This window comes from Rutilus rutilus (genome assembly GCF_951802725.1).
Source record: "Rutilus rutilus genome assembly, chromosome: 12".
NCBI classification, from domain to species: domain Eukaryota; kingdom Metazoa; phylum Chordata; class Actinopteri; order Cypriniformes; family Leuciscidae; genus Rutilus; species Rutilus rutilus.
The window spans coordinates 22,065,873-22,080,729 of NC_140217.1; the positions used below are offsets into that span (position 1 = coordinate 22,065,873).

The 14,857-nt window shown below is 37.8% G+C and overlaps 1 protein-coding gene across 1 annotated transcript in view; it reads left to right on the forward strand.

Moving 5' to 3' along the window:
• znf644b (zinc finger protein 644b) overlaps positions 1–4,797 on the forward strand; it is a 28,360-nt gene extending 23,563 nt beyond the window's left edge. Inside the window, 3 exon segments of the mRNA XM_084425811.1 lie at positions 2,954–3,079; positions 3,174–3,279; positions 3,356–4,797. Coding sequence (XP_084281937.1) covers positions 2,954–3,079; positions 3,174–3,279; positions 3,356–3,569 — 446 coding nt within the window. The 3' untranslated portion in view covers positions 3,570–4,797.
• The last annotated feature ends 10,060 nt before the right edge of the window (positions 4,798–14,857 follow it).

Consider the following 14,857-nt stretch of genomic DNA (forward strand, 5'->3'; position numbering starts at 1 on the left):
ACATAAGGTTTTTATTGTTGTTAGTCTTTTGTTAATAGTTATAGCCCTCGAAGTGCAAATAAGAAAGTAGTTTAAGTGCTGTAGCATTGATTTGAGATATTTACAGTAAGCATGGGTAGAGATGATCAATACAGTGTAGCATGACTGCACAGCCTTGTTTCACAGCCGCTCTCATATGTTTTTTCCACCTCTTCTGCCTTCATTATTTACAGTGCACCTTAAAACCCAATTTCAGTCATACACTCCATATTAAATATGTATGACAGACGCCTCATATTTAAGACAAAGTTCTCTTCCTGTAACCTTGAAGTTGCCAGTTGATTCCATTAAAAGAGAGAGGGAACACAAGATTCAGAGAGTGCAGGGTAAAAGTTTGCCACTCATTGAAATATTGTAGCAGGTACAAAAAGAATGAATGTCATCAAAAGTGGCTTTGAAATTCAAATGTAAAACGCATAGCTCTCTTTTATGTACTGGAAACACATCAGCTGTATTTGCACATCTTTGTTTCATGCGTACCCAAATAAAACTCATTTCATTAATAGTAATAAAAAAACAACAACTAATTAATGAAGTTTCACAATCAAATGTATTTCACAGGTTGTCTGTTTTAATTGGATAAACAGTGATTAGTACATTTGATTTGATTATTCAGCCAGATTCATATAATCAGGTCTGTTGCTTTGTTTTTGCTAGAACTCTCTGAAGGAAGTTCACTGAGGGCAGTTAGAAAAAAAGGGACATTTGTTATTTTCAGAGTAGTTTTGATAGATACACCTGTTAATGGTGACTTTTAAATTGGCAAATAAGGCAAGGCATAATACTAATCAAATAAGGCAAGCCTATTTCGGGCGCTAGCAAGTCACCTCTCTGCATTCTGACAGAACTTCTTCTGGATGAGGCAGAGTACAGGAACATTATGAGGGTGCACACTTTTCAAAACATTTTGTCTCTCAAAAGCCAGCAGTGATGGCAAACTTGGGCATTGACATTTTCAGTAATGAACTGGTGACTCTGTTTTTACCTGTCAGTGTCTGTGAATCAGTTTGTAGGCTATTTCAATAAGACACTGTCATCTCAAAAGTTTTGTTACTATTACCCAGTGTGACCAAAAGACCATGACTTTGGTATTTTTCCATCTTCCATTATGTTTGTATTAGGGTTATCAATTCAACATGATTTGGAACAATTGATTAATAAATAATAATAAAAATAATAAAATTGTCCTACAATACAAGAAAGAAACTTAAATGCAAATCATATTTTTGAACAAGTTAAAAACCATCCACAAAGGACACGTTATTGTTTTCAAAAACATTAAAACAGAGTGCCATGGAATGGAACATAATGTTGTGGTCTGGAGATGCAGTTTTGAAAGCTTGTTAACTTTCCACAGTGTTTTAAAAATGTGGCACTTATGGTACAAGATGCTGAAAAGACAGCATCCTTTTGACATCTACATGACCAACCATTAAAAAATAGTGCAGACAGAATGTAGAATATTTGCAAACAGCATTGCAAAGTTGTGTGGTTGGAACGACAGCTCTCGACCTGTGGTTAGAAGCATAGTTTCTTGTTTGCATGACATTTGGACTTAATAAATCCATATCTGGTACCTCAAGTTTGGACACATTTAGACGATAAAGACACAAACACCTCAGGGAATTCTCACACCAATTCATCAGTTTGCTCTTACAACGGATAAACGAAACTACAGGTGGAGGAACAACATCTCTCCACACTTGCCTCCCTGTCAAATTATTACCCAGAATCACAGAAACACCATTCACGGGTGATGATGGACGCCCTTCAAGGGTAACCTCTCATTCAACTAAATCCGATTTTAAGTTAACTCTGTGCAAAGGAATGGACAAAGTCTGCAGCCTTATTCCCCTTATTAATCCCCCTATTAATACAAAAAGGTAGATTTTACTCTAAAATGAACGATTCAGATGCCCCAGTATCTCTAATAATCTTAACTTGTACTTTGTCAATGCCATCAGTACACAAAACCCTCAGTAATAAACAGAGCATAATTTTAATCAATTTTGCAAGTCTTACAGAAGTGGACAGTGTGTCTACTAATAATGTAGGAACAACCAAATTTACCTTTTTACCTCACGGCCTCAGTACGCCTGCCAACACCGGACATTCATTTTCCAGTGTCCAGTGTTAAAGCAATAATGGCATTATGGCAAACATTAACATCAGATTTTCATTTTAAATCATAACACACATAACGTATTTGTTTTACAAATTTACGGACTAGCCCCCATTTGTAACAGCCGGCTCTTAGGCTGCAACAAAAAGTAGATCAGACGTGTCAATTCTTAAAAAAAAAAAAAAAAAAACATAAACAAAGAAACGTGTCAGGGCCAGGGCCAGGCAGGACACAAAGCATAGCGCAGACCATCAAACTCCATGCCGGAGACGATCACCCAAAACACACTCCCACATGAACAGTTTCAGCAACATTTAACTCGCCGTCCAACAAGTGTCGCCCTCCAAACGGCACCTAAAACCACACGCACAGCTGTAGATTTGCATTAACTGGACACACTTCATCTGAAAGTACAATGAGAAGAGATGAGTAGTTTCATACATTGCCCCTAAAAAACATACCAACAAACAAACCATCAAACTGATTGCAGATACTTGCTAAGAACATACAGTACGACTACATGTCCTCATAAACAGAGTGCACAGCCGATCTTTATTATATGAAAACAGATGGAGTGGGAGGTGATGACACTCAGGGAATCACAGTTTTATTTTCTTCAAGCTGCTGTGTTCCTTTTCTAAATTACACACTCATGTAGCCGTATAACCATGCTTTTTCTATTTATAGAGCAGTCATGAGTTGGAGTGCAGCTACAGAAAAAAAGCATGAGGTCATCTAACTGTTATTTAAACACTCATTAGCTCAAAACTTTTTTATTTATGTGCAATCCAGAGAGGTTTGCAGCGAATAAGAAGATCTGCATCCACTGCAACGCGACGTTCCACAGCGCCGTAAGCCTGTCCAATCATCTTCGAGCATATGCGCGACGGAAGGAAATCGCCTTATTAGAAGGAACAAGTAGGGTTTCATACTTGTTCTTCCAATCTGTTCTAATTGAATCATCTAGCCACTCAGCTTTTCATTGATTATAATTACATCGTTTGTTTCACAGCATATGATTGTAAACAGAAGAGGCCGAGATCAAGGCCTGGGCCAAAAAGGAAGGCGTTTTCATCTTCACACGCCGTCTCTGAAGTGATCTACAAAATGACCTGCAGGTACTTTACAACACTCCTGTACTTCATCACCGCACTCTCTCCAACCAGCTCTCATATCTTTCTTTATTTCCCCCAGGTTCTGCGATCTGATCTTCCAGGGTCCTCAGTCAATTCAGGAAGACTGGATCAAGCACTTGCAGAGGCATCTTATGCACACGAGTATCCCCGGCATGGGTGCAGGTATGGTGGAGGTTTCAGCGCTGTGTAAAGAGCTGTGTTCCCCATCTCCCCCCGAGCGCCTGCTCCCGGATACACACCCTCCTCTCAGTCTGCCTGAGGGGGTCTCCTAAGCCACGTTTACACACCAGCTACGCTCACTGTACACCTGTTCTGCACATGTTCATAAACAAATAAACATATAATACTGCATATGCATCTCTATATGAATACAGAATAGAAATATAATATAAATGAAAGATTTTCTTATATTGCATATTATTCATTTTTCTCGTTGTTTTATTTCCCGATTTTGTTGTATCGATCTTCGGTTGTTCTTAAGGGCATGCTATTTGCAACATAGATTTAGAGTTCGGCTATATTTAGATCTTGGATGTGCACATTAGGCAGTCTCTCTCTCTGCAGACTGCAGTTCTCAGCTGCTGTGACTTGCAAGTCTAAAATCCAGCGGCTTGTAGAAACTATCCAAATCATAGAATTCAGAGGTCACTGTTTAGAACATGGCCCTAGGACGATCAAGATCACTTGATTTAATGCTATTTACTGTAATTTTGCGGCGCAAAGTTTATTTACACTGACAAAAACACATGTATAACCAATTTTTGAGAGAGTATATTAACATTATAATATATCTACAGTAGTGCTTTATTTCTGGTTAAAAATTCTTATATTTACTCTTATGCATCATTTAACACGTTAGGTTTCACATTGCGGATAAAACATGTAACACGCAATCTTTTATTATTTTTGTTTTCAATGCTATTATCAAAGAAATGAACTGTGAACTTTATGAATATATCAATGATTATTTTTCAAAGCTTTCTAGTTGTTTAGTAATAGTAATATCATGGGCAATACTGTCATAATGCAATATTAATTAGTTCTATCTATATAATGTCAGAAAAATGTCATCGTTCTATATTATTGTTGTAAGTTGCTGAAACCTCTGCAAATGCTATTTTTGACCATCATTTTATGGTGCTACAATGTAAGGTATGTCACACAAATGCATAATAACGCAACTAATTATCATGTTTTACTTTAGGATACTAAAGGGAATCTTTACCACTCATTCTTTCTGAGGTAAATGATTTCTTTGCATTTGATTTTAAATAAAGCTGTTGGTAAAGACCAATTGGAGGAATAGTCCTCCATGCCTTGGTCAGCCCTTCAAATAGTTACCATGTAACTATGTACCATTACTTGGTGATGATAATGTGCAAGCACATACCGATCAATTAAGGTATACAATGTGTTAATGAGCCGAGCAAGCGTTAACACGTTGTATTTATGTCTCTGTTAAGTCACTAATAGCCAATTAAAATGTAATTGTGATTTAAACCTTTGTATCTTTTTCTGCTGTAATATTTATTTACACTGCCACTTTGTTGACAAAGGCTCTGTCCAACAGTGTCGTTATGTAAGTATCAAGGATTTATCAGCTCTGCTTTCGTGTAGTAGAGGAATAGCTCTGATAATATCAGAGGAAGCGGCTTGACCGGGGTTCATCAGTAAGCGTCTGGACCGGGATGCGACCTCACAGTTTGTCCCGGGCAGGGCTTAGACTGGCGATCAAAGCTGTACAAACCAATTGTCATCACGTTCCTCCGGAGGGAATTTGGAGTACATTAATGCCCCTGCTTTGGGAAATAATTGTATCTCTCTGTGACTTCATTAGGCTCTCCTGGACAAATCAAAAGGCACTCCACCAAGGCTGGAAGCTGCATGGTGGGCAGACAGTGTCCCAAAGGGCTGAATGAATAAAAAACGAGGGATTATAATGAGATTGAGCTAACCATGACCAGGATTGAGTTTTTCCATTATACCATCGGCAGCTTTAAGAATGAGGTGGACGAGGGGGGAGGCAGGAACATAAAGAAATGTGTAAGATCCACACCAGCCATCTGCCACGGGGTTGTGCCGCTGACAGACCAGAGCACGCTTATCATTAGGCAGTGAATCAAAGAGGCCTGCTCTCTGGAGATTCCTCCATTAAAACAGTATACAAGTGTCATCACTTCTCGGTGTGCAAGAGAGCACATCTTATGTGAAATCAGGAGGCATAATGACTCGGCTTTGGAAAACAAGAAAGAGGCTTTCTATTAATCACCACATTTTATTTGTTAAATCGAACCTCCACATTGTATAAGGAACTATGTTATTTCATATTAATGGTGAAACCTTAGGTGGTAATTAAAATCGCCCTGTGGCGGATAAGCACGGTCTTAATATTTCATTGGCGCAATTGTGACAAAGGCAGACTAGGGACCTCAGGAAGGATAGAGAGGGTTTATCTCACATTACATTTATCTCCCGATCATAGTCTCAGGTGCACCTGAGGAGATACTGTTGATTGATTGATTGACGGACACTCTTTTTACCCTTTCTTAGTGTTTTGTCTCCCAAGACTGCCACTCGTCTTGACTTTTTTCCCTCCTCTGAAGTGACAGGAGCGACTCAGGGATCAGGACCAGTGACCGAGCCCTCGCCGTTGTTGACCGTGCCCTTGCTTTTGCTTTCGGTCATTCCTAAAGTGTAAGAGCCTACACTTCCTCTGTGAAAAAGAGAGAAAAGAAAAGAGAGAGTGTGAGAACAAAAAAATCAATAGGTTTCCATTATCTGGTTGGGCAGTGTCACTGGCCTGTCAATGATCCCGCTACAGTCCCGGCACAAGGGTGAGACGAGCCCCCAGTCAATCGCCACTGACAAGAGGAAAACATGCTGACAGCAACCAGGAACAAGTCAGAACACAGATTTGCACTTCAAGCGATCGTCCGAGGGGGCGGTGTGAGGGGCCACTGAACGACGAGGGGCCAGACTCGGGCTGAGAGGGGGGCATGGTACAGGGGGCTCTGGCCGGGTTTTCACCCCCTTGTCTCAATGTCTCACTCCCCCTCACAAACGCTTTTATCCTCGCATCAATTATTTACCTCTGGATACACCAAAGGAAACCCAGGTGCACTGATTGTGGCCAAGAGAAATTCATCACCTTCGTTGTTGCCACAAGAGCTCTCTGTTCCGTTCCTTCTCTTTCTCCCCCCTTTGCTACCCATTCTCACTGTCCCACAAAATAAATAATAAAAATAATAGTATTGAATATGCATGTAGGTGTATTTTGTGTCACTGAATGTAGATCATTTTGCAATCTACACAGTATCTCATGATTTTAATGTGATGCTTGAAAACATTTGTATAAAAAAAAATAATAATAATAAAAAAAACTAAATTTGTTTCTTTTTAGCATGGGCTGTTTTGAGTTTTACTTACTCCCAAAAGTTAAAAGAACTTTTTACATTTTGTTTATTCAAATTCATTGGAGAAATCAATTGTACAAAGTGTAGTTAAAAAACAAACAAAAAAACAAGTGTAGAGTACTTTGCTTCCAGACTATCTCTAGAACAATGAGAAACAGCCTATAAGTTAAGTCCAGTTTTACAGACTCGTTGTGGGGTGTTAGTATCAGCCCTCCATTTGAACCCTCTTAAACCAAACCCTCTCCCGCTGACCGCTAAGAGAGACATCAACCACTCCACAAAACCAGAGAAATCAATACATTTTGACAAGGATGAAACCTGTTTGGGATGCACCATTTTTGTGCTCCAAAAATATGCTTTAGCCCTTGTCACATTCAATTATATCTGTGGTTCACCACAGTCAGCTTTTATGCAGCAGGAAATCCATTCCTCCCTCTCAGTGTTTATATCTGTATTTCTTGTAGGCTAGTATGATTTTAAACACTGTTTATTCTTAAACATAAAGGTGAAATTGCAACTGTATCCTTACTAATTATGTGGAACTAGGTCTTAAAACAAAGGTTAATGAGAAATTAGCTCGCCCATTCGCTCTAAATTATTTCTAATGGACGGTTTTTTCAAAAGGCTTCAAGCTCTCGGGGCATCATCTGACATGCGGTTTATAGAGCCTATTAATTAATGCGCTTTCCCGCCAATTGTTTTTCAATTAGTCCGCCTTCTTTTTTTTCCCCGAGTTCCCTTTCCTTGTCTACTGCACTAATTCGGTATAGTGGATGACTGCAGGGAATTCAGGTTAATATGTTGACAAGCCTCGAACAATAGCGAGTCATGTCGCTGTGCACGCTCGGCTGGTTCGGTTCATTTCAGCAGCTGACAGCAGGTCCTAATCATCCGTTGCCCTAAAGACACGTCATTACGTACCATTATGACGACATTATTACAGTTGTCTATTTTAAAATGTTTCCAATTAATGGGACAGGCTGAAATGTAATATGTAGCATTAATTAGGCCTACGTATAATGATAAAAGCCAAACTTTATCTTTAAATATTTTTATATCCTTTAATTAAACACAATTATTTTTTATTTGTATATGTTATTATCATTACAATCTGTATTCTTCTTTATTATTATTATTATTATTATTATTATTATTTGATTTGATTAAAGCGTTTCTGTATTCTAATGACTTAATGTGTTAATGTGTCACCGTTGTTTAAATAGGACATATTGACATAAACCCTACAGAAGAGGATACAGTTAAAGGCATTAAATAAAAACAGCAACATAATATCATAATATAGCCTAATTCCATTCAATAAGAACAACGTGTCAGTTAGCCTACCTTGCTCGGTGTGTAGCCTAACATGCTAAAAATCCCAACAATAACAACAGCAACTATAATAATACTAATAATACTAGGCTAATAATAATAATGCATTGAAATGCTGTTGTACTGTTTGAAGAATGAATGCCCGTATAGCAGAGCTGTAGGTGTGACTGGTCACTGAGCAGCTGGCGCTCATCCCTCCGGGCGCACCATGACCTGCTTTTCTTTCCACAATAAATTGGAGGCTTGACAAGCCACAAAATGAAAGTGATTTGAGTTGGATTCGGGAAGAAATGAAGAATATGAGCCAAATATGACGAGTCGGACGGGTATCCCGGGCATGAGACATCACGCGTGAAACATATAGGCTATAGCCTACTCTTTATTCTCCTTTCAAATATTGTCCAGCAGCAATAGGCCTATATAGACTTTAAAAATAAATAAATAGTCTATTTTCCCCTGCGTTATGTAAAGCAAGCATCATATAACATGTGTGTACCATCTAAGACTAATTAGTGTGTATCGCTTAAATCGTATTGTTGTGTTAAAATAGATTAATTAAATATAGCTACTAAGCGACTGAATTCATACTTGCTGTACATAACTGTGCATAACTTGCTTACAATCTCGATATGTAGGCTATTGGTTGTAATGGGTTAACGCATGATGAAAAAAAAAAAAAAAAAAAAAACATGTTATGCTTTTCTCACACTTTGGGGGAAATAACAACCATATCAAAATGCAAGATTTCTCTCTCTTCTGTAATAAAATGCGGCGCCAATTTGGTCTTCCCAGCTCCGTTTGCGAGTGTTAATTGATCGTTTCAGACCAATGAAAATGTAGAGAGAATTGAGCCAATCAAATAAGATCGCGGATGCTGAGTTTGTCTTGAAGCCTCTGTTTGCCATGCATTTTATTTATTTATTTTGAAACGTAAACTGCAGTGGCCATGCAGTGCAGATATTGGCCACTAGGAGTCACTGCACTGCAAGATCCACACACACTTGGCTACAGATGCTTTGTTGAGCCAACATTAAACGTTTGAGATGAGTCTGCCCAACCGGCTTTTAACCTATCTAGCTACTCACCTTAAAAAGTTGTAGTGTATAAAATATTTAGTAGGCTAGTAGTAGTCAGTAGTTGTGATTTACACAAATATAAACGCTAAATAAAATGAAGCACAAATAGCCTATAGGCTATTTTTTTTTATTTCTGTATTTTCGATTTACACAATCCTTCCAGAATGTGTAACAGTAATTGTACGGGTATGATTAATGCTATTAATGTATTTGGTTCGTATAGTTATTAATGCATTTATACTATAGGCAGCCTAATGTAAGACACACACACACACACACACACACACACACACACACACACATATTAGTTACAGCCTACTTTAATATAGCCACAAAACATTCTAGACCATATGATTTGGGGAGGAGGGTGCACATATTTAATTTTGTCTTTCAATCCCCCACCTTGGGATAGTGCTGTCTAATTTTAGAAAGCTTCGCCTCACGCAGAAAAACGAAATAATTTTGCATTTACTGCACTGACATGTCTGTTGTTTCAGTGCAAAAACAAACAAACAAACAAACAAACAAACAAACACAAACTTGCTCGCGCGCGTCATCCTGCCGTGTGTTTATTCCTTTACCATTTAAACGTGGAATATCTTCACCGTAAGCAATGCTTTCTTTTGCTTTTTGCTTTGTTGATATATATATATAATTGCGACCCAACTGTATACTACTGTTGAGAAATGTGTCAGGCGACACGTGAGTATATAGAGCAAATGACAGAAACAGAGGGGGAATAAGTGACAGTAGAAAGACACACGCAGCAGTACAAAGGCGCGCAGAGCTTTGAGAGCGCAGTTTGTTTTAGCGCACATCTCCCGGGCTGAAGAAAGAAACTAACACGCCCTGTTTAAGAAACAAACATGCAGATTAGATAGGGGTTTGACAGACACTCTTTACTTGCAGATTCCAGGTCCCATCGCGCGTATACCAACACAAATAGAGCAGCAGAACCTGCTTGACTAAATGTAGTAGGCTATTGCCTGTCAGCGATATATATAAACTAAATATGTTAACATTATTTATGTTACAGGTACATTTAATATGTAAGCAGAGGTTAATAATGGTAATTAATAACACATATGCAAGTTTACTGAAATTTTATTTTATGGAAGAATTGCACATTTTATTGTTTTGCATTTAATTTAATTATCATACAATAACCTTTCCATTTCATTTTAGGTATTAAGTGATTTTATCTATGTCATGTTATTTATGTAAAATGGAGGAGCTCTGATGCATGGCACAAACATATGTCTTATTCAACTGGAAATATGGTGGTGCAAATGTGTGCCTGGAAAGTGTTGCCATATTTCACCCGCTGGTGTAGAGGCTAACATTGCAGGTGGTGTGCAATCACTGGCAAACAAGTTAAACTGCTCTAATCTGACATGATCAAAAAGAAATGGCATTGGTTATTTTTTTGTTTTTGTTTTTTTCTGGTGCTGTTAAGGGTCATATAGCTGACACGGTGCGTGTAGATATCACAGCTCGTCCAGGGAGTTGTCACCTGTTATGCGTCTGTCACCTCCAGGCTTACTAGCTACATCCTGAGCTGTGATCATTGCTCAATCCTGCCAAAGTTCAGAAACATTTCTAGGACTGTAAAAAAAATGTGACTCATGCCAAAACATGTCGACTCGCTACGAGTTTGTAAGAGGTGACAACGAATTAATTATGTTTTCATAAAGAAAATGTGGAAAAAGGCCAAAACACACTCGACACAGTATCACTAAAGATACATGGTTCAATACAATACAAGAATTTAAAAGATTAAAACCCCAATCTGCATCATTTAGATTACAATATTCATGTTACATTGTAATTGCATATGTAATAACTGAGTAATGCAAATTAAGAACATGTTATCAGTTAATACCTTAGCGCCTATTTTTAATAAATAGAGTATTGAATATTTATTTGATGTTGATGTGACAAATATGATTGAATATAGTGTATTATTTGTTCCAACTGAAAATGAAATTTAGCTTTTGCGTTGAACTATATTATGGGGTCAATGGACATAAAACCTGTAGTTTGTCACGTTCGTAATTGGAGTCAGTCAGGCTGAACAATATTGAGATTTTAAATTAGAGGCACACGGGCCTTGTTGAATTGACTGTTAAGTATTCTGCCCACTTCCAGATGCTGTCCAATGTTGTTCTAATCACTAGATCAACAACTCAAATCTACGGGAGAACAAATAATGGAGATGAAATGAACAAGTGATTAGCATACTGTGAAAAGTACAATACGTTTCTTATTTAGCATTTAGATAACTGTCTGTCCCAAAGAGCAAAGCTTCAAAGTTGAACCCAGTTTAGGCGAAGGGAATTAATTCTCTCTCCTTCATGCTTCATTGAATCTCTCATTACCAAACTTTGTCTGTATTGATGTTAGATTTGATTGAAGATTAGAGCATTTAGCAAATCTTGCTTTTGCGCATGTATCAGGTTTTTTCAAGCGCCTGCTGGTCAATACCCTCACTTTTATCCTGTGTCTGCTTCATTTAAACTTCATCAACTCCATCAATGAACTGGAACAGCGAAACGTCCCTGTGGTACAATGCTGTTCTTTTGTTAGATAATTCTTTACTGCATGTCTCTTCCCCCCACCCCACCCTCTCTCAACCACTAAACCTAAAATCGCACTGTGATGAATTATTTCAATCAATATGGTAATGAATATTGGTTTGAGCTTTCAGTTTGTCTGGCTTAACAATGTATATGACAACACTGATACGCTCTCCTGATGTGCATGTCAAACCCCATCCCACTTTTTTACAGCCCTATATTTTCACTGACAGTGAAAATTGTTCATATAATAGAAAATGATGTATTCTCACTTGGGAGATGTACTTCCCATGAAGGAAGAAATCAGTGTTGCCTGCAATGTTTCTACTCTGTATTCCTCGCAACCCACTATAAATTATGAGAAATGCAAATATGCAAGACAGCTAGTAAACCATACCATTGTGTGGAATAGATCATTCATGATAGGGTTGCCAACTACATGGTGTTATTTGTCCCCTGCAGTGAATACCTAGTTGCTTTGACTTTGTGCCTCTATAAAGTGAGACGTGAAGCAGTGCATCATATTTATATGGCTACCCGAAGAGCCATTTCCGAAGTATGTGCGGGGAAAATGTACGTCCCCATCTGTTGCCATACTAATGAATGTTCTGCCGTCTGAGCCCATTCAATGGTAATCATATCTTTAATGATCAAGTGGCATGTGATATACACCTTTCCATAAAGTCCCTCAGATTCACATTTCAGCAGGAATGGGCTGTCCGTATGTCACACAGCACACAGCAGTACCTGCCCATTTGTTCTGGTTGTAAACGCAGCAAATTAGTCTCCAGTTGGTGGAGTTCAGAGCAATATATACTGAAGAACCACAGCGCCACAGAGACATTCTATAAAGAGAGTGACATACTGCCCCTCTTTTCATCATAAACTATGTGAGTACTACGTTACACTTCTAATAAGTTGCGTTATCCTTCTTGAAGCATTTGATTATGGGAAATATAAAGTGCTGCTTTAATTTATATTAGGGATTAGTCTCGATATTGCCTCAAATCTCTAGGTATTACATTATCATATTCACCAGCTAATTTTTATTTCAAATTGCTTCACAATAGCAAACAACTTTTAATTAAGGTGGGCTTTAGAAAATGAAGTCCTATTTAGTGGGCGAAGTCATGAACATGTTCATCAGAAAATATTGGGTCACGCTTCCAGTTGTGTCGTGTGGCCTAAAATGGTCCTTTTGGTAAGTGCAAAGCAATCGATTAAAAATGACCTTCGAAAATGTACACTTGCATTATACCCCACTGCCAGTAGGTGGCGTAAACAAGCCCTGACCCCACAGGAGTTAAAAGGTTGAACTGAGTATAGGTCCTCATCTCTTGAGAAAATGTTTCAGTAATTCAAAATGAGTCTGCTTCTCCATTTCACACAGGATGTTATCATTTGCAGTTCTTGCAAGAAACAGTAGGCACCAAAATCGTAACTATTTATATATCGATTGGAAAGGCGTTTTAATCTGGTAAATTGTTGACGGTGCTTTACAGCTGTCTAATAGTGTTTTCCTCACCTTCAGCGCGAGAGTCCCAGGATGTTCGCATACACGCAGAGGTTTTATATTCAAAACCTGTCCCATCAAGTCATCTCATTATTCCTGTCTGGAAGTATTGGCACACAGAGAGAAGTGTGATTATTGGTGATAAATGTATAAGTTTTACGCTTATCTAATCCATTGGTCTCAGTGTGAGCTCTCACCCAGAACGTTCCAAGCAAATGGGTAAAATATGAACACGCAGGAGGTGAAGATTCTCTATTCTCCAAAAACAGATGCACATCTAATAGAATATGCATAAAATGTTTGAAATGGTTTTACAGTTTGGCACAGGTAACAGATTTGTAGCCTGTGAATAATGTTTTATATGCAACTTTAATATGTTAAAAAATGCAATCCATACAATGATTTGAATGCACTAATGATGAGAATGTTTTATTTAATTTTTATTTATTTTATCTTTTGGGTGGCATAAAGTCAAATTGTCAGGGAGATACAACTTACTTCAGATATCATAATAAAGAAAAAAAAAATCCTTATTAAAGAATGAAATTCTTAAAAGAAACTTAATAAAAGGCATATGAACAGTACATTTTTAATAATACTGCTTCATGCTTATTATTATTATTATTGCTTATTATTAATATTTGAAAAACACCAAATCAAGTCATGGGGTGCATCCAACATCCAGAAAAAAAAAATAATAATAATTACAAGGAAGGTTAGTTCAGTCAGGTTAGTTGGGTTGTAAAATATCATATGGTGCCAAAAAAAAAAAAAAAAAAAAACCTTACCAATATTTATGCATTATAATTTATTTAATTAAAACAAAGACTAGTTAAATATCTGAGACCTTGACATATTTAAAAACGTTTTTTTTTTATTTCTTTTTTTTTATGTAGTATAGGTGTAAGCAAAATGTTAAACTTACAAGTCATTAAATGTCATTTTAACTAAATTTTTCTATATCATTAGCCCATGTACCATGTTTGCAACTGAGTAAAACATTCTAAATATTTTTTTTGCGGTGATAATTTTGATGTATGATGTGTGGTATTGCATAGTAAAAGACTGATAGGAATACACCGTGTTTGTGATTGGTATATTTTTGAGCATGTAGTGTGGGCACCAGCGAGAAGAATTGTATGGATTCAACAGACTCCTCAATTCTCTCTCTCCCTTCTCTTGTCTTTTCATCTCTCTCAGTCAGTCTGGAAACAGCTGTCATGTTTGACTGACAGGTTAACATACACTCGACATGGCCAGACTCTCTTGTGTGAAAGCCCTGTTCTCTCCCTTAGCCTGGCCAGAGCAGAGACACATGTCAAGAGAAAGCTTTTTCCATCTCTCTGTTCAAACTCATACCACACTGCCAAAAAGAGAGAGCGAGACAGATGCTTCACATCTCTTGCTTTGCCTTTAATCACAGTCAATGTCTGCCGTTCCTTACAGCTGCTTTCATGCTGTGACTGGTCAAAGATACGTGAATGAGATGTTTCAAAGTGCTAAACCAATTTAACAGGCATTCTCATATGAAAGGAGACACAATGGTAGCTGTTTAGAGCAGTCATCAATACCATCCACAAAGACTACAATGAGGGGACAAACACCTCACTTCACAAAGGACAACATGTTTATTAATCCTTGCTCTCCGTT